Below are 20,786 nucleotides of genomic sequence, written 5' to 3'. Positions count from 1 at the left end.
AGGGGGTTGTGATGAGAAGCTTTTCACCACTTTTTGCATGCGTTGTCTTTACATCCAGCAGCGGAGATGTATGTATTAGTACATGCTATGTATATGGTGCACTACACATCTGCTAACATCGCATAAAGGGAAAATGTTTTTGGTTTTTGTTCACAGATTTTCCTATGCAACTTAATATGGGGATGTATGAATATAATGGGAAATGTGGATACCGGCTGAAACCAGAGTTTATGAGAAGGCCAGATAAACATTTTGATCCATTTACTGAGACAACCGTAGATGGGATAGTTGCAAACACATTGTCTGTGAAGGTAATATCTATATTCTATCTATCTATCTATCTATCTATCTATCTATCTATCTATCTATCTATCTATCTATCTATTGCTATCTATCATTTATCTATCTACAGTATCTATCTATCTATCTATCTATCTATCTATCTCCTATCAATCTATCTATCTACTATCTATCTATGTATCTATTGAAGAAAAACACCAGCACCAGCAAATCTCGGGATCATCCCATAAATTGCATGGCAGAAATCCCTCTCCAGGCTAAAGGGTTTACAATAGAAAAAACAATCTGGTCTGCCAGCAACTTGTATGGATGGAAAATGTCCTTTTTTCCATCCATACAAGTTGCTCGCAGACCGGATTGTTCTATCTATCTCATATCTATCTATCTATCTTTCTGCTATAATACAGTTCTAACAATGTTGCTACGACCACATAAGATGACTCTTCTTCTGTCTGTGACTCCTATACCTGAGTATCAGACCGTTGATTTGTTGTTCTTTGCCTTGTAGATAATTTCTGGACAATTCCTGTCAGATAAGAAGGTTGGCACGTATGTAGAAGTAGACATGTTCGGGTTACCAGTTGACACAAGAAGAAAAGCATTTAAGACGAAGACCTCGCAAAGCAATGCAGTGAACCCCGTATGGGAGGAGGAGCCCATTGTGTTTAAAAAGGTTCAGTAGTAGAATTTTTGCTTTCAATAACCTGAAGTCTGTTCTTTTCTAAGATGTGAAATTGTGCAAAATGTTTATACTTAAAGGGAATCTCTCACTCTGTGTATACAATGTAACCTGCAGGCGGCATGTTATAGAGCAGGAGGTGCTGAGCAAATTGATACATAGTTTTGAGGGGTTTTTTTTAATGTAGATTGTGAGCCCCCATATAGGAATCACAACATACATTTTTTTCCCTATCAGTATGTTTTTTGTAGAATGGGAGGAAATCCACACAAGCACGGGGAGAACATCCAAACTCCTTGCAGATGTTGTTACCTGGCAGGATTCGAACCCAGGATTCTAGTGCTGCAAGGCTGCAGTGCTAACCACTGAGCCACCGTTTTGCCCCTAGATTGATACATCATTTTTTGAGAAACGATTCATTATGACATGCAGCTTAGTGACTGACAGTCTTCCTGTATGAGCGTTTGTCAATCACTGATGGCACCGCCCACTGGACTCCTAAAAAAGTGTAGGAATTTCAAACAATAAGTTATAAGTTATAATGCATCTTTTAACACTGACTAAATATTAAAGTACTCTGCTCCTCCTGCTCTATAACATGCTGCCAGTAGGTTTTTATACTAACAGGTTCCCTTTAAGGTTAACTGAGTTGTAAAGAAGAACTATAATATAGTGACATAGAAGTATAAGGGCCCTGTAATCGGAATATTCTTCTGATTACTACTCAAGCAGGCAACCCCTTTAATACATATAAAGAGTAAAGTAATCCCTATATCTGTACCCTAAATCATGTTAATAGCGTCAATGTATTCTCTATGTTTCCATCAGGTAGTGCTCCCCTCCCTTGCATGTCTGAGGATATCGGCCTATGAAGAAGGAGGGAAATTCATCGGTCACCGGATATTACCTGTGTCTGCAATCCGTCCAGGTAAGGCATTATATAGGAAAATGTTCAATGCAGTCAAATCATGGAGCAAGGATGAGAAATTCATGAGATTTAGCTATAGATGAAGTATACTGTGCATGTATTCTAGATAGATAGATAGATAGATAGATAGATAGATAGATAGATAGAGATAGAGTGGGGAAGATAGCTCGGTAGCAGCAATGGTGCGGACCCAACGAGTCAGACAGGGGCACAATGCCTGGTGCAAACAGGTTTATTTTTAAAAACAGCAAAAAATAATTAAATAAAATACATCCTTAACTTCAGGCAAAACAGCAAACAAAACCCTGCTTGTCCAAGTACTAACTACACAATGAAAGCTAACCATATGTGTGGCTTACTACCAACCACATGAACAAACAAAGTAACACAGTACAGTCTCACCAGACTCTCAGGGATACAGGACAGACCCAGGCACCTCCTCTCGCTTGCAGGATCTACCCTGAAGTGCAGGCTCTGCAGCCTTTTATGGCGCAGTAATGAACCAAGGATCTACACCTGGGGCTGAGGCCTATTCAAGACCCGCACTGAACCATACAAAAGTCAGAAACCTGGGGATGATATAGAGATAGACAGACAGACAGACAGACAGACAGACAGACAGACAGACAGACAGACAGATAGATAGATAGATAGATAGATAGATAGATAGATAGATAGATAGATCTTGTCTGTCTGAGCAATCAATAGATGGAAGGTCAGGTTCTGACACTGTTCACATTGCCCCTCTAAAGAGGACTTCTCATATTATGATGGCCTCACACTACTGGTATTCAAAGTGATCCTAAAACAGACAATAAAGGACAGAAGCAGACATAGCCCCCTCCACTGGGTGTTTGTCTATATTCAACCCAATGTAAAAAAACATGATGGACATTGTCTCATATTTGTTACTTTTCCGATGGAAGAAAAGGTCCTATTTCAGGTATACCTTCTGACGAGAGTCATAGTAACTTTGTTACCGGCTCCATCTTGCCTTGGTCTCCATCTTGCATCACCCACTTTCGCAAACAGTGGTGAACAGGTTGCAAAAGGAGCAATGTGGCCCAGGGGTGAACCAACCTTCTTCGCCGCCGGAGGTGGACGACAAAAGGCCCCCTTCCCCCCGGGAGGAGGGGTGGTGGGGCGAAGGGGGCGTGGCGGAGCAGCATTAGCAGGCAGAGAGCAGACAGGGAGAGGACCTGCTCTCTGCCTGAGCGTGAGGGGAGGCCGCTGGAGCAGCGCTGCGTCCACAGGGCCTCCCCAATCCACCGAACTGTGACGGTGACGCTAAGCCAGTCCAGGACAGCTTAGGTAAGCAAAAATGCCGCCCTCCCCGGGGCCCTGGCATAGTGTCGCCTGAAGCGGTCGCTTCAGGTCGCCTCATGGGAGTTGTGGTGCTGATGTGGCCCCAAAGAAGTGCCACATATACGCCCATCTGCACCAAAAAACTGGCATTAGTAAATTCCCCCCACTATATAGGAGACATGGGGGCAGATATGCACAGAAGGTGATAAGATGAATGTTCAGTGTCCCTTTAAGAAACCACAATATATTGTGCTGTGGATTTATTTGTGATTGATGCTTGAGAAATTCTATTATGTAGATGTGAGAGCACAAAGCTGCCGGCCGCCATTATTCATACCGCAAGAAAAATCTCTCGCCAGAGCTCTGCCCTTTCTTCAAACTTTCTAAGACATCGATCATTTTCCTTCCCAGGTTATCACTACATTTGCCTGAGAAATGAGAAGAATGTGCCACTCACTCTACCAGCCATCTTCGTGTACATAGAGGTGAAGGATTACGTCCCCGACACATTCGCCGGTACGCTTTCTCTACTGCTTTGAATTAAGAAAGTGGATATTTCATAACAATGCTAATCCATTATAGCTGCAATTTATGGCCTAGAATAGACGATGACAAAATTCTATTACTGGATCAGATAGTCACCTGCCTCTGTGATAGGATATATAGACAGGTGGGAATTGCTTATGTAAAGCATCACAGCTCAATAGTAATATAAGAGATGAACTCCCAGCCATGACCACAAGGTGGCGGCACAGCACATTTCATATCCCGGCTCTCTAGCGTCTTTGGGTTTCTGGTATATATCACTAGTAGTTTGTGAGACACATCAGATATCAACTCTTCATACTTATTATAAAATATGTGATAATACAGTGTGGGATGGTACATCATGGCCGCCATGTTTAATCTTTAATATTCTCATATTCAGATTGATAAGTGACATGATTCATGTAATGTGACTTTTATGTATCTTCTGTCCTTATAGATGTCATTGAAGCTTTGTCTAATCCAATTAAATATGTCAATTTGATGGAACAAAGATCAAGACAGCTGGCAGCCCTGACCCTGGAAGATGAAGAAGAAGTGAAGAAAGAGGTGCGAGGCTTTAACATGTGCCCTGACAGTGTTCTACACCATGTTTTATAGATCGGTTCCTAGGAGCCCTGACAGTGTTCTACACTATGTTTTATAGATCGGTTCCTAGGAGCCCTGACAGTGTTCTACACTATGTTTTATAGACAGGTCCCTATGAGCCCTGACAGTATTCTACACTATGTTTTATAGATAGGTTCCTAGGAGTCCTGACAGTATTCTACACCATGTTTTATAGATCGGTTCCTAGGAGCCCTGACAGTGTTCTACACTATGTTTTATAGATAGGTTCCTAGGAGCCCTGACAGTATTCTACACTATGTTTTATAGATCGGTTCCTAGGAGCCCTGACAGTGTTCTACACTATGTATTATAGATCGGTTCCTAGGAGCCCTGACAGTGTTCTACACTATGTTTTATAGATAGGTTCCTAGGAGCCCTGACAGTGTTCTACACTATGTTTTATAGATAGGTTCCTAGGAGCCCTGACAGTGTTCTACACTATGTTTTATAGATAGGTTCCTAGGAGCCCTGACAGTATTCTACACTATGTTTTATAGATAGGTTCCTAGGAGCCCTAACAGTGTTATACACTGTGTTTTAAGCCATTTCAAGGTATGGTCGTACCAAACTTGTTCATCCCAAAATCACTCTTAAGTGAACCTGAGTCACCCAAACCTGAAACTAAATGACCTCTAAGAGGTTGACCCATCTATAGTAGCAGTATATGGTAAGCACACATGCATACAATCCTATCCGCCTAGCAGCAGCCACATATGACACAGTACTTTGCTAGCCACCTACCTAGGAGCAGTAAATAGTACATTACAACAAGTGGAGAGCTGCACGAGTCTGCTCTAGTGTATAACATAGTAAATAATGTATCGTGAGTGTTCAGTCCGCCCCCGCACACTACTGTAGATGGAGCTTTGCTCTTAGGATGAGATTTAATAGCAGCCGTGTGCACTGAATTGCCTTCTCTTAATTGTAAGGCTAAAAATACACCGAACTTTCCTGTAAATTATAAATGACTTGTTTGCAGTTTGACCTACATTTGGTGAAATAATAACGTACGCACGCTGGAAAAGTTTTATTCCAAGAAATGGCGTGCTTCCGGCCTTCTATAAGGGAACATTAGTGTGAATGAGGACATAAGACTAAACCTGACTTACAGCGGTCTCTTAAGACCACCGGATCTAGGACATGAGTCACTGGAGATGCTATATTAAGAGAACATTATTCATCTCTGACCTTCCTCTGGTATAAAAAGTGAGAAAATGTGGATGTAAATATTGAGTATGATGTGCACTTAATGCTATAATTAGAGATGAGCGAACACTAAAATGTTCGAGGTTCGAAATTCGATTCGAACAGCCGCTCACTGTTCGAGTGTTCGAATGGGTTTCGAACCCCATTATAGTCTATGGGGAACATAAACTCGTTAAGGGGGAAACCCAAATTCGTGTCTGGAGGGTCACCAAGTCCACTATGACACCCCAGGAAATGATACCAACACCCTGGAATGACACTGGGACAGCAGGGGAAGCATGTCTGGGGGCATAAAAGTCACTTTATTTCATGGAAATCCCTGTCAGTTTGCGATTTTCGCAAGCTAACTTTTCCCCATAGAAATGCATTGGCCAGTGCTGATTGGCCAGAGTACGGAACTCGACCAATCAGCGCTGGCTCTGCTGGAGGAGGCGGAGTCTAAGATAGCTCCACACCAGTCTCCATTCAGGTCCGACCTTAGACTCCGCCTCCTCCGGCAGAGCCAGCGCTGATTGGCCGAAGGCTGGCCAATGCATTCCTATGCGAATGCAGACTTAGCAGTGCTGAGTCAGTTTTGCTCAACTACACATCTGATGCACACTCGGCACTGCTACATCAGATGTAGCAATCTGATGTAGCAGAGCCGAGGGTGCACTAGAACCCCTGTGCAAACTCAGTTCACGCTAATAGAATGCATTGGCCAGCGCTGATTGGCCAATGCATTCTATTAGCCCGATGAAGTAGAGCTGAATGTGTGTGCTAAGCACACACATTCAGCACTGCTTCATCAAGCCAATACAATGCATTAGCCAGTGCTGATTGGCCAGAGTACGGAATTCGGCCAATCAGCGCTGGCCAATGCATTCTATTAGCCCGATGAAGTAGAGCTGAATGTGTGTGCTAAGCACACACATTCAGCACTGCTTCATCAAGCCAATACAATGCATTAGCCAGTGCTGATTGGCCAGAGTACGGAATTCGGCCAATCAGCGCTGGCTCTGCTGGAGGAGGCGGAGTCTAAGGTCGCTCCACACCAGTCTCCATTCAGGTCCGACCTTAGACTCCGCCTCCTCCGGCAGAGCCAGCGCTGATTGGCCGAAGGCTGGCCAATGCATTCCTATGCGAATGCAGACTTAGCAGTGCTGAGTCAGTTTTGCTCAACTACACATCTGATGCACACTCGGCACTGCTACATCAGATGTAGCAATCTGATGTAGCAGAGCCGAGGGTGCACTAGAACCCCTGTGCAAACTCAGTTCACGCTAATAGAATGCATTGGCCAGCGCTGATTGGCCAATGCATTCTATTAGCCCGATGAAGTAGAGCTGAATGTGTGTGCTAAGCACACACATTCAGCACTGCTTCATCAAGCCAATACAATGCATTAGCCAGTGCTGATTGGCCAGAGTACGGAATTCGGCCAATCAGCGCTGGCCAATGCATTCTATTAGCCCGATGAAGTAGAGCTGAATGTGTGTGCTAAGCACACACATTCAGCACTGCTTCATCAAGCCAATACAATGCATTAGCCAGTGCTGATTGGCCAGAGTACGGAATTCGGCCAATCAGCGCTGGCTCTGCTGGAGGAGGCGGAGTCTAAGGTCGCTCCACACCAGTCTCCATTCAGGTCCGACCTTAGACTCCGCCTCCTCCGGCAGAGCCAGCGCTGATTGGCCGAAGGCTGGCCAATGCATTCCTATGCGAATGCAGACTTAGCAGTGCTGAGTCAGTTTTGCTCAACTACACATCTGATGCACACTCGGCACTGCTACATCAGATGTAGCAATCTGATGTAGCAGAGCCGAGGGTGCACTAGAACCCCTGTGCAAACTCAGTTCACGCTAATAGAATGCATTGGCCAGCGCTGATTGGCCAATGCATTCTATTAGCCCGATGAAGTAGAGCTGAATGTGTGTGCTAAGCACACACATTCAGCACTGCTTCATCAAGCCAATACAATGCATTAGCCAGTGCTGATTGGCCAGAGTACGGAATTCGGCCAATCAGCGCTGGCCAATGCATTCTATTAGCCCGATGAAGTAGAGCTGAATGTGTGTGCTAAGCACACACATTCAGCACTGCTTCATCAAGCCAATACAATGCATTAGCCAGTGCTGATTGGCCAGAGTACGGAATTCGGCCAATCAGCGCTGGCTCTGCTGGAGGAGGCGGAGTCTAAGGTCGCTCCACACCAGTCTCCATTCAGGTCCGACCTTAGACTCCGCCTCCTCCGGCAGAGCCAGCGCTGATTGGCCGAAGGCTGGCCAATGCATTCCTATGCGAATGCAGACTTAGCAGTGCTGAGTCAGTTTTGCTCAACTACACATCTGATGCACACTCGGCACTGCTACATCAGATGTAGCAATCTGATGTAGCAGAGCCGAGGGTGCACTAGAACCCCTGTGCAAACTCAGTTCACGCTAATAGAATGCATTGGCCAGCGCTGATTGGCCAATGCATTCTATTAGCCCGATGAAGTAGAGCTGAATGTGTGTGCTAAGCACACACATTCAGCACTGCTTCATCAAGCCAATACAATGCATTAGCCAGTGCTGATTGGCCAGAGTACGGAATTCGGCCAATCAGCGCTGGCCAATGCATTCTATTAGCCCGATGAAGTAGAGCTGAATGTGTGTGGTAAGCACACACATTCAGCTCTACTTCATCGGGCTAATAGAATGCATTGGCCAGCGCTGATTGGCCAGAGTACGGAACTCGACCAATCAGCGCTGGCTCTGCTGGAGGAGGCGGAGTCTAAGGTCGGACCTGAATGGAGACTGGTGTGGAGCGATCTTAGACTCCGCCTCCTCCAGCAGAGCCAGCGCTGATTGGCCGAATTCCGTACTCTGGCCAATCAGCACTGGCTAATGCATTGTATTGGCGTGATGAAGCAGTGCTGAATGTGTGTGCTTAGCACACACATTCAGCTCTACTTCATCGGGCTAATAGAATGCATTGGCCAGCGCTGATTGGCCGAATTCCGTACTCTGGCCAATCAGTGCTGGCCAATGCATTCTATTAGCTTGATGAAGCAGAGTGTGCACAAGGGTTCAAGCGCACCCTCGGCTCTGATGTAGGAGAGCCGAGGGTGCACTTGAACCCTTGTGCACCCTCAGCTCTGCTACATCAGAGCCGAGGGTGCGCTTGAACCCTTGTGCACACTCTGCTTCATCAAGCTAATAGAATGCATTGGCCAGCGCTGATTGGCCAATGTATTCTATTAGCCTGATGAAGTAGAGCTGAATGTGTGTGCTAAGCACACACATTCAGCTCTACTTCATCGGGCTAATAGAATGCATTGGCCAGCGCTGATTGGCCAGAGTACGGAACTCGACCAATCAGCGCTGGCTCTGCTGGAGGAGGCGGAGTCTAAGATCGCTCCACACCAGTCTCCATTCAGGTCCGACCTTAGACTCCGCCTCCTCCAGCAGAGCCAGCGCTGATTGGCCGAATTCCGTACTCTGGCCAATCAGCACTGGCTAATGCATTGTATTGGCTTGATGAAGCAGTGCTGAATGTGTGTGCTTAGCACACACATTCAGCTCTACTTCATCGGGCTAATAGAATGCATTGGCCAATCAGCGCTGGCCAATGCATTCTATTAGCGTGAACTGAGTTTGCACAGGGGTTCTAGTGCACCCTCGGCTCTGCTACATCAGATTGCTACATCTGATGTAGCAGTGCCGAGTGTGCATCAGATGTGTAGTTGAGCAAAACTGACTCAGCACTGCTAAGTATGCATTCGCATAGGAATGCATTGGCCAGCCTTCGGCCAATCAGCGCTGGCTCTGCCGGAGGAGGCGGAGTCTAAGGTCGGACCTGAATGGAGACTGGTGTGGAGCGACCTTAGACTCCGCCTCCTCCAGCAGAGCCAGCGCTGATTGGCCGAATTCCGTACTCTGGCCAATCAGCACTGGCTAATGCATTGTATTGGCTTGATGAAGCAGTGCTGAATGTGTGTGCTTAGCACACACATTCAGCTCTACTTCATCGGGCTAATAGAATGCATTGGCCAATCAGCGCTGGCCAATGCATTCTATTAGCGTGAACTGAGTTTGCACAGGGGTTCTAGTGCACCCTCGGCTCTGCTACATCAGATTGCTACATCTGATGTAGCAGTGCCGAGTGTGCATCAGATGTGTAGTTGAGCAAAACTGACTCAGCACTGCTAAGTCTCTGCATTCGCATAGGAATGCATTGGCCAGCCTTCGGCCAATCAGCGCTGGCTCTGCCGGAGGAGGCGGAGTCTAAGGTCGGACCTGAATGGAGACTGGTGTGGAGCGATCTTAGACTCCGCCTCCTCCAGCAGAGCCAGCGCTGATTGGTCGAGTTCCGTACTCTGGCCAATCAGCGCTGGCCAATGCATTCTATTAGCCCGATGAAGTAGAGCTGAATGTGTGTGCTTAGCACACACATTCAGCTCTACTTCATCAGGCTAATAGAATACATTGGCCAATCAGCGCTGGCCAATGCATTCTATTAGCTTGATGAAGCAGAGTGTGCACAAGGGTTCAAGCGCACCCTCGGCTCTGATGTAGCAGAGCTGAGGGTGCACAAGGGTTCAAGTGCACCCTCGGCTCTCCTACATCAGAGCCGAGGGTGCGCTTGAACCCTTGTGCAGCCTCGGCTCTGCTACATCAGAGCCGAGGGTGCGCTTGAACCCTTGTGCACACTCTGCTTCATCAAGCTAATAGAATGCATTGGCCAGCACTGATTGGCCAGAGTACGGAATTCGGCCAATCAGCGCTGGCCAATGCATCCCTATGGGAAAAAGTTTATCTCACAAAAATCACAATTACACACCCGATAGAGCCCCAAAAAGTTATTTTTAATAACATTCCCCCCTAAATAAAGGTTATCCCTAGCTATCCCTGCCTGTACAGCTATCCCTGTCTCATAGTCACAAAGTTCACATTCTCATATGACCCGGATTTGAAATCCACTATTCGTCTAAAATGGAGGTCACCTGATTTCGGCAGCCAATGACTTTTTCCAATTTTTTTCAATGCCCCCAGTGTCGTAGTTCCTGTCCCACCTCCCCTGCGCTGTTATTGGTGCAAAAAAGGCGCCAGGGAAGGTGGGAGGGGAATCGAATTTTGGCGCACTTTACCACGTGGTGTTCGATTCGATTCGAACATGGCGAACACCCTGATATCCGATCGAACATGTGTTCGATAGAACACTGTTCGCTCATCTCTAGCTATAATGTAACTACCTGTGAGCAACGTGGACCTCGTGTGTCATATAGGGACATGTCTGTTCTAGGAGATTCTTCCCCATGAAATTCTGGAGCGTCTTTCTCATGTGTTGTGCTGTTCCTCAGTTACTCTTCCTGAATATCCATAGATAAAATGAAAGTAGGGAGCTACCATTGCACTTCAAGAGATTGTCAAGGAATTTTAGATTCTAGACAGTAGGCCGGAGAAGTCAAAAAATAAAAAAAAACATGTTCACCTATCCCCCGCTGCTGTTCGGTATACCGGTGCTTTTTCCAGCAGAAGTCCTCTCCGCATGTGACTGCTCCTGGAGAGTACCCTGACCTGGACGGCCACATCCTCTGCTAAAATATATGATGAGAACATGTTCAGGGATCCTAAGGCTAGAGGATAAGGCCTTATTGACACGTCTGCATTTTGTGGACATGTGAGATATGTATGGGTATGTTCTGACGGCGGAAAATGGATTCCGCGTTTAAACATTGTGCATGGCTAGCTGTGATTGAAGTCAATGGGAGCCGTTTTTGGCAGCAGATTTTGAGGCGGATTCTGCGTCAGAATCTGCTGCCAAAAAACTCTGTGTGAACTTCCCTAATCAATCAAGAATCAATCTAAGAATCTTTAGTGGCACGTCCGAATAGATATTTGGCATTGCTAAAGCCGGTAAAGTGCGGGGGAGGAGTTGGGGTTGGTGGGAGAATGGTGGGTATGGGGGGGTGATTTGGATCTAAACAGAGCACGTCTCTTCCATTGGTCCATCGAAAATGAACTGAGGTCTTATAAGTCTTTTTGTGGATTCGTGATTGGGGATGACATATGGACATGTTTTTTGCAGATTGTCGATCAGTATTTGCAGACAGTAAAAAGCACTACGGTCGTATGTAAGAAGCCTAAGACTTAAAGGGATCCTACAATTAAAACTCAATTTTTTCTGCCTACCACGTAGAAATAGCCTTAAGAAAGGCTATTCTTCTCCTACCTTTAGATGTCTTTTCCGTGCCGCGTTCGGTATATAATCCGGTCTTCGTTGGTATGCAAATGAGTTCTCTTGCAGCACTGGGGGCGGGCACCTTCGCTTAAACAGTACTGGGCGCGTCCCCAATGCTACGAGAGAACTCTCCAGCGCCACCTCTATCTTCTTTAGGAACAGGTCTTATTCGTGTCTTCTTCCGGCGGTGACTTCAAACTTCTAGGCCTTGGGCAGCCGACTGCGCATGCCTGCCTGCCGGCCACAATAAAAAGGGCCGCTTACAATACTGTGTCAGCGGCCATTTTCCTGTAGCCGGCGGGCATGCGCAGTCGGCTTTCCCCTAGAAGTTTGAAGCCAGCTCCGGAGGAAGACACGTGAAGAGGCCGTTCCTGAAGAAGATGGAGGCGGCGCTGGAGAGTTCTCTTGCAGCATTGGGGATGCCCCCAGTGCTGTTTGAGCGCTGGGGCCCACCCCCAGTGCTGCAAGAGAACTCATTTGCATACCGACGAAAACCGGGATTTCTACGGAACGGCGGCACGGAGAAGACATCTAAAGGTAGGAGAAAAAATTGAGTTTTAATGATTGCATCCCTTTAATGCTGCATCTTTCTAGGGGTTATTTTCACGGATCTTCGCATTTCAGTCTGTTGAGGGATCTGTGAAAATGGACAAAGAAACACCATATTCTACTCTCTGATGGTCAGTTTGAACCAAACTTCAAAAAAATGGACTTATGAGCGGAATTAATGGCGGAATTTATTAAGACAAACCTTTCCTACATCAGGCTTAGTAAGGCCCCCGACTAGCGTGACCGAATTATTAGGAGGCTCCGCCCCTTAATAAATCATGTGCAGCGTAGATTTCCTATATAACTGTATGATTTCCTAAATAAGAAATATGTCAGGTCCTGATATACCTTGTACCATTAAGAATCGTGATATACCTTATGTGACAGGGGGATGATTAGGTTCCCCTCAGGGTCCAGGGGCCCACTAGTGAACATTGCTCCTGAACCCCTGCAGCTACTCCATCAAGATGACGCAATCCACCAGTGTAAACTTAGGCTCAAACTTACTATTTGGACAGGCAGTGACTAATGCTGGATGATAAATCTGGGGTATCTTTAGACTGACTAGGCTGCATTTATACCCCTTGACTTACTTTGCGCCATAATTTTTCGGCACTATTTTAGCACATAATGGAGCATTTAAGCCACGCCCCATTTTTTATTAGGTTCCCATACCTCTCAACATCCCGGATTCAGCGGGACAGTCCTGGATTCCGGATTCTGTCCCGGTCGGTGGGAGGTATGTCCCGGATTCAATTCATCTGCATCTGGAGAGAACACAGAAGAGTTGAAAACAGTGTTGAAGCAGGACAGGCCCCGCCTCATCACTGTGCCCCCCATGTGCTCTGGCTCTGGGAGCTGTAGGCGCAATGTGATGACATCACTCACATCATGCCTGCAGCTCTCAGAACTGAGACAGAGCAGCAGGCGAGTGACGAGAGGAGAGTAGCAGTGTTTTTTATGTTAAACTTAGGCAGATGTAGGGGATCAATAAACTAGAGGGCACATGAAGGGGACATTAAACTGTGGGGGGTACATATGAAGAGAGACATTAAACTGGGGGGCATTTGATAAGGACATTAAACTGTGGGGGCAGATGGAGGGGACATTAAACTGTGAGGGCTGATGAAGAAGGATATTAAACTGGGGCAGATAATTGGGGGCATTAAACTGGGGGGGGGCAGGAGGTAGCTGGATGAAGACATTAAAATGGGAACAACTGGATGAGGACATTAAACTGAGGGCAATTAATGTCCCCTCCAGCTGCCCCCAGTTTAATGTCCCTCACCAGCTATCCCCACAGTTTAATGTCCCCCTCTATTTTTCCCCCAGTTTAAATTGGGAACAGCTGTAGGGGGACATTAAACTGTGGGGGCACCAGGAGAGACTTTATAGTGTGGGGTCAATTTGAAGAGAACATTATAATGTGGGAACATATAACATTAGGGTGACTGTAAGAGCATTATACTGTGTGGGTAACGCAAAGTGGAATGGATGGGGATAGGTGGAGTCAAATTAGAAATGGGTGGGACTAAACTTACACTATGCGCGCCGCACCTTTTGTCCCTCTTTCTGTCCTTTGAAAGTTGGGAGGTATGAGATTCCTCATGTACATGTTGAAAAATTGTAACTCAACCTAGATGAGCCAAGATGCGTTACACTGCGCCAGAGATGCGTCAAATTGCAACAGAGATGCGTCACATTGCAACAGAGATGCGCCACATTGCACCAGAGATACGTCACATTGCATCAGAGATGCGTCACATTGCACCAGAGATACGTCACATTGCACCAGAGATACGTCACATTGCATCAGAGATGCGTCACATTGCATCAGAGATGCGTCACATTGCATCAGAGATGCGTCACATTGCACTAGAGATGTGTCAAATTGCGCCAGAGATGCGTCACATTGCAACAGAGATGCGTCACATTGCACCAGAGATGCATCACATTGCAACAGAGATGCGTTACATTGCACCAGAGATGCGTCAAATTGCGCCAGAGATGCGTCACATTGCAACAGAGATGCGTCACATTGCACCAGAGATACGTCACATTGCACTAGAGATGCGTCACACTACGCCAGAGATGCGTCACACTGCACCAGAGATGCGTCACATTGCATCAGAGATGCGTCACATTGCACTAGAGATGCATCACATTGCACTAGAGATGCGTCACATTGCATCAGAGATGCGTCACATTGCACTAGAGATGTGTCAAATTGCGCCAGAGATGCGTCACATTGCAACAGAGATGCGTCACATTGCACCAGAGATGCATCACATTGCAACAGAGATGCGTTACATTGCACCAGAGATGCGTCAAATTGCGCCAGAGATGCGTCACATTGCAACAGAGATGCGTCACATTGCACCAGAGATACGTCACATTGCACTAGAGATGCGTCACACTGCACCAGAGATGCATTACACTGCAGCAGAGATACGTTGCTTTTCGCCAGAGATGTGTCACACTGTACCAGAGATGAACCGTGTTTATGCCTGGTAGTGTCTAATCAAAACTACAATAATAAATCGTGGCCTTAGTTATTTATTTTGGTAGATGTGTAAATACATGCGATAACCACTAGATGGCACCAAAGTTAATGTCACGTATCAGCAGGTCTATGAAGCTCATATCTGCCCTTCTAATAGTTTATATACCGGTAACATTTCTTCTGTAATATTCTGCCTTCACTGCATTATATAAGGTATATAGCAGTTGTGTACTATTTTGATAAAACCCAAGAAACTCCACAACATGTGAATACAGAATTAATAATCTATGGTGAGCAGGGCCAATTTTAGACAAACTCGGGCCTGGGCTAAATAAAAAGCAGGGCCGCAGGTGCTGATATACCAACCACGCCAACATATTTACTTATAAACAAAATCCCGGGAGCCCCTGTTGGGTACAGGGGCCCCAGTTCCCCGCCCCCCATAATGCCGGCCCTGATGGTGAGATACAGAAAGGTGGCGGTATAGCCGCTGCTTCTGCGACCATGATGGTGAGTGTCATAGTTTGCATTGGTCATATTGTTTAAGTTTTACATTGGGCAACACTTGACACAATGGTAGGTCAGACCTTAGAATATTATTACTAGTAATACAAAATAATACAGCCAAGAACAATGTAAAGAGTAGAAATATTATTATTATTATTATTAGTTACGATGTATTGTCTGCTATTGTTTTTTCTTGTACCCATTCATTGGTGAAGTGCTGCAAAAATAAGATACCTTCCAGGAACATACATTATCGCCCGCACGTAGCTTGGCACCTATTAACAGTACACAATGGCATCTTTTGTAGGCAGAAGCTGGGGACGCTCCATCAGAAACTAATAGTGAACCAAGGCCGGCACCAGCAGAGAACGGCTTGAATCACGCCTCCACACTAACCCCGAAGCCCGCGTCTCAGGCTGTACACAGCCAGCCTGCGCCAGGTACAAACACTCCCAGATTCTTATTGTATCTACAACCATTTAAAGGGATTCTACCATTAAAACACATTTTTTTCTTGGTAACATATAGGAATAGCCTTAAGAAAGGCTATTCTTCTCCTACCTTTAGATATCTTCTCTGCGCCACCGTTCGGTAGAAATTCCGGTTTTCATCGCTATGCAATGAGTTCTCTCAGAGCACTGGGGGCGGGCCCCAGCGCTCAAACAGCACTGGGGGCGTCCCCAATGCTGCGAGAGAACTTTCCATCTTCTTCAGGAACCTCCTCTTCACGCATCTTCTTCCAGCTCAGGCGGTCAAACTTGTAGTCCTCGGGCAGAGCCAACTGCGCATGCCCACAGGCCACGAGAAAATGGCTGCTTACTTACTGTGTAAGCGGCCATTTTTCTTGTGGACGCGGGAATGCACAGTCAGCTCTGCCCGAGGCCCAAGGCCTAAAAGTTTCACCGCCTGCGCCGGAAGAAGACGCGTGAAGAGGAAGTTCCTGAAGAAGATGGAGGCGTCGCTGGAGAGTTCTCTCACAGCACTGGGGATGTCCTCAGTGCTGCGAGATAACTCATTTGCATACCGAAGAAAACCGTGATTTCTACGGAAGGCAGCGCAGAGAAAACATCTAAAGGTAGGAGAAGAATAACCTTTCTTAAGGCTATTACTACGTGTTAATGATAGGATCCCTTTAAACATTTAAAAAAATATTTTTTTTTCCAGATTTTAGCATTTCTTCCCATTTTTGCACCCATTAATATTCAAAGAAACTGCAATAGTTTATTACATAATATTACTGATATATAGACCTATTTACTAATGTTTGTAAGACCATCCTAAACTCGGACACGATGGGGTAAACTTCTTAAATGGGGGAACAATAGAAGGACATTGAGCCTGAGGCGAGATACATGAGAATTGTACTATGTTTTTCTTCTAGGTTCAGTAAAAGTTCCCACTAAAACTGCCCCCGCTGAGGACCTCATATTGAGTGTTTTAACAGGTAAGTGATACCCCGATATGGTCAAAAATGCTAAAGATAGGTTCATCCTAATAAGTATATGTTAGGCTTATGCGTGTTCTATGCATGATATGGTAACGTTATGGCACTAATTTATTTTCTCCACCCATAAGGGTTTATTTCTGCATTACTCTATGTACTATTTGCTGTGACTCTAGCCGCGTTCACATGTTACTATATGCGGCATTTGAGACCTACAGTATATAGAGCTTTAATCATGACTGCATAACCCTTTCATTACTGATTGTATTGAATGCCATGCTTCCCTGTATGCATATTTACTTGGATGTGTTTTTCCCTCTTATCTATTTGTTTGTCTATTTTTTTTTTAATCATTTGCATTAATAAATTTGGGATATATTTTTACAAAAAATATTTTTGGGTAGTTCTGCCTTATTTTGGCAAAAGTGTTTGTATCAATCTTGATATCTACCTTCAGTTTGTGCCCTATGGTTATATATATATACAGTCCTATGAAAAAGTTTGGGCACCCCTATTAATCTTAATCATTTTTAGTTCTAAATATTTTGGTGTTTGCAGCAGCCATTTCAGTTTGATATATCTAATAACTGATGGACACAGTAATATTTCAGGATTGAAATGAGGTTTATTGTACTAACAGAAAATGTGCAATATGCATTAAACCAAAATTTGACTGGTGCAAAAGTATGGGCACCTCAACAGAAAAGTGACATTAATATTTAGTAGATCCTCTTTTTGCAAAGATAACAGCCTCTAGTCGCTTCCTGTAGCTTTTAATCAGTTCCTGGATCCTGGATAAAGGTATTTTGGACAAACAATTCAAGTTCAGTTAAGTTAGATGGTCGCCGAGCATGGACAGCCCGCTTCAAATCATCCCACAGATGTTCAATGATATTCAGGTCTGGGGACTGGGATGGCCATTCCAGAACATTGTCATTGTTCCTCTGCATGAATGCCTGAGGATTTGGAGCGGTGTTTTGGATCATTGTCTTGCTGAAATATCCATCCCCGGCGTAACTTCAACTTCGTCACTGATTCTTGAACATTATTCTCAAGAATCTGCTGATACTGAGTGGAATCCATGCGACCCTCAATGTTAACAAGATTCCCGGTGCCGGCATTGGCCACACAGCCCCAAAGCATGATGAAACCTCCACCAAATTTTACAGTGGGTAGCAAGTGTTTTTCTTGGAATGCTGTTTCTTTTTGGACGCCATGCATAACGCCTTTTTTTATAACCAAACAACTCAATTTTTGTTTCCAAAATGAAGCTGCCTTGTCCAAATGTGCTTTTTCATACCTCAGGCAACTCTATTTGTGGCGTACGTGCAGAAACGGCTTCTTTCTCATCACTCTCCCATACAGCTTCTATTTGTGCAAAGTGCGCTGTATTGTTGACCAATGCACAGTGACACCATCTGCAGCAAGATGATGCTGCAGCTCTTTGGAGGTGGTCTGTGGATTGTCCTTGACTGTTCTCACCATTCTTCTTCTCTGCCTTTCTGATATTTTTCTTGGCCTGCCACTTCTGGGCTTAACAAGAACTGTCCCTGTGGTCTTCCATTTCCTTACTATGTTCCTCACAGTGGAAACTGACAGGTTAAATCTCTGAGACAACGTTTTGTATCCTTCCCCTGAACAACTATGTTGAACAATCTTTGTTTTCAGATCATTTGAGAGCGGGCTGTCCATGTTCGGCGACCATCAAACTTAACTGAACTTGAATTGTTTTGTAGAAAGAAATGGTCCAAAATACCTTTATCCAGGATCCAGGAACTGATTAAAAGCTACAGGAAGCGACTAGAGGCTGTTATCTTTGCAAAAGGAGGATCTACTAAATATTAATGTCACTTTTCTGTTGAGGTGCCCATATTTTTGCACCGGTCAAATTTTGGTTTAATGCATATTGCGCATTTTCTGTTAGTACAATAAACCTCATTTCAATCCTGAAATATTACTGTGTCCATCAGTTATTAGATATATCAAACTGAAATGGCTGCTGCAAACACCAAAATATTTAGAACTAAAAATGATTAAGATTAATAGGGGTGCCCAAACTTTTTCATAAGACTGTACTTGTACTAAACTTTCAAAAATAGTCAAGGCTTCTTGCTATGATATTTTTGGAACTCCCTTACAAGTGTGCAGCCCCTCTCCGCACAAACTGGGTCCCGTTTCCCCAGAGATGGGCCCCCCATCTATTAGACATGTATGACATATCCTATGTATATACCCCTAAATGCCAATGGAAATACACCTTTAGGGTGCATTCAGACTACGTAACGCCGGGCGTGTATGAGAGCCGTACACGCCGGCATTACGGCAGACTGCCGAACACTTCCCATTCACTTCAATGGGAGCGCTCGTAAACGCCGCTGTTACGAGCGCTCCCATTGAAGTGAATGGGAAGTGTTCGGCAGTCTGCCGTAATGCCGGCGTGTACGGCTCTCATACACGCCCGGCGTTACGTAGTCTGAATGCACCCTTAGGCCGGGTTCACACGGTGTAACGTGCCGCGTGATGTGGCACGTCTACGCCGCGGGAGCTTTTGCGGGCCGTACACACTCCTATTGATTTCAGTGGGAGCGGGGATCATATGCGCCGCGCTATTTTGCGGTCGTGATTTTTCCCTTAATGTTAGTCTTTTTTGCCTGTTAGACTCCCAGTATCAGGGGGATCTCAGTGTTCCCCAAGATCATTTGTACCCTGAGATCTCAGCCTCTTATTTTTTTCCTTGCAGAAGTGGAAGCTCAGACAATGGATGAACTGAAGCAGCAGAAGTCCTTTGTAAAATTACAAAAAAAACATTACAAGGAAATGAAGGACCTTGTAAAAAAACACCATAAGAAAACCACTGACCTGATCAAGGAGCACACCACTAAATACAACGAGATTCAGAACGATTACTTAAGGAGACGGGCGATCCTGGAGAAGACGGCAAGAAGAGACAGCAAGAAGAAGTAAGTGACACAGTCAGTGACCAAGAATCTGCCAATGTTACAGTGATTTCAAGATGCCCTAATATAAGTACTTAGAAGGATTAGGGTTCTTCTCTGCCTTCTGGTTCAACTTAAAAAACATTTGATATATTTTGAGTCTTGGCATAATATAAGCTGCTAGGTTGAAGCTGTGCAGTCGTATTGGGCGCACCTGCTGGAAATGTCTTGGGGCCACTCAGAATCCTAATATTTATTCTATGGTAGTATTATATCCATATTATATTTAGGTATGGGGTTGGAAGTTGGTGTTATTTGAGCATTGTATGGTGGTATTTAGTTTGATTTTCTCTGTACAATATATTCATTTTGCAATGGATGGTGGTGACAGCCTGTCTAGCCTTGTAAGGCCTCATTCACTATTGTGACAGGGTGAGGTCCGTGATAGTCACAGACAGTACCACGACCTACTCATTTGCGGGTGGTGTGCTGTCCGTTAATGATAACGCTTTTCATATCATGTGAAAAGCAGATATATATTTTTTCCTTTATTTAATTTTCAATATTTTGTATGTCTCTGGGTCTGTGACAACTAGTCAGTCATTAAAGTGCGCCTTGAGTTATGAAACAATCTTTCCTAATTGAATAATCCAGGAGAATATTAGAAACTTTGTCATGTATCCTGTTAAAGAAATATACAGTCCTATGAAAAAGTTTGGGCACCCCTATTAATCTTAATCATTTTTAGTTCTAAATATTTTGGTGTTTGCAGCAGCCATTTCAGTTTGATATATCTAATAACTGATGGACACAGTAATATTTCAGGATTGAAATGAGGTGTATTGTACTAACAGAAAATGCGCAATATGCATTAAACCAAAATTTGACCGGTGCAAAAGTATGGGCACCTCAACAGAAAAGTGACATTAATATTTAGTACATCCTCCTTTTGCAAAGATAACAGCCTCTAGTCGCTTCCTGTAGCTTTTAATCAGTTCCTGGATCCTGGATAAAGGTATTTTGGACCATTTCTTTCTACAAAACAATTCAAGTTCAGTTAAGTTTGATGG

General features: G+C 44.9%; 1 protein-coding gene across 1 annotated transcript in view; it reads left to right on the top strand.

Moving 5' to 3' along the window:
• PLCB1 (phospholipase C beta 1) overlaps positions 1-20,786 on the top strand; it is a 480,198-nt gene that overhangs the window by 397,268 nt on the left and 62,144 nt on the right. The window contains exons 19-26 of the mRNA XM_075267398.1: positions 157-311; positions 809-973; positions 1,808-1,907; positions 3,624-3,728; positions 4,198-4,307; positions 15,644-15,776; positions 16,718-16,780; positions 19,521-19,740. Of these exons, the coding sequence (XP_075123499.1) occupies positions 157-311; positions 809-973; positions 1,808-1,907; positions 3,624-3,728; positions 4,198-4,307; positions 15,644-15,776; positions 16,718-16,780; positions 19,521-19,740 (1,051 nt within the window). The remainder of the gene's footprint in view (positions 1-156; positions 312-808; positions 974-1,807; positions 1,908-3,623; positions 3,729-4,197; positions 4,308-15,643; positions 15,777-16,717; positions 16,781-19,520; positions 19,741-20,786) is intronic.

The sequence above is a fragment of the Leptodactylus fuscus genome, chromosome 3 (genome assembly GCF_031893055.1).
Source record: "Leptodactylus fuscus isolate aLepFus1 chromosome 3, aLepFus1.hap2, whole genome shotgun sequence".
NCBI classification, from domain to species: domain Eukaryota; kingdom Metazoa; phylum Chordata; class Amphibia; order Anura; family Leptodactylidae; genus Leptodactylus; species Leptodactylus fuscus.
The sequence above is the reverse complement of the archived record's forward strand: the minus strand, read 5'-3'. Positions and strand labels throughout refer to the sequence as shown.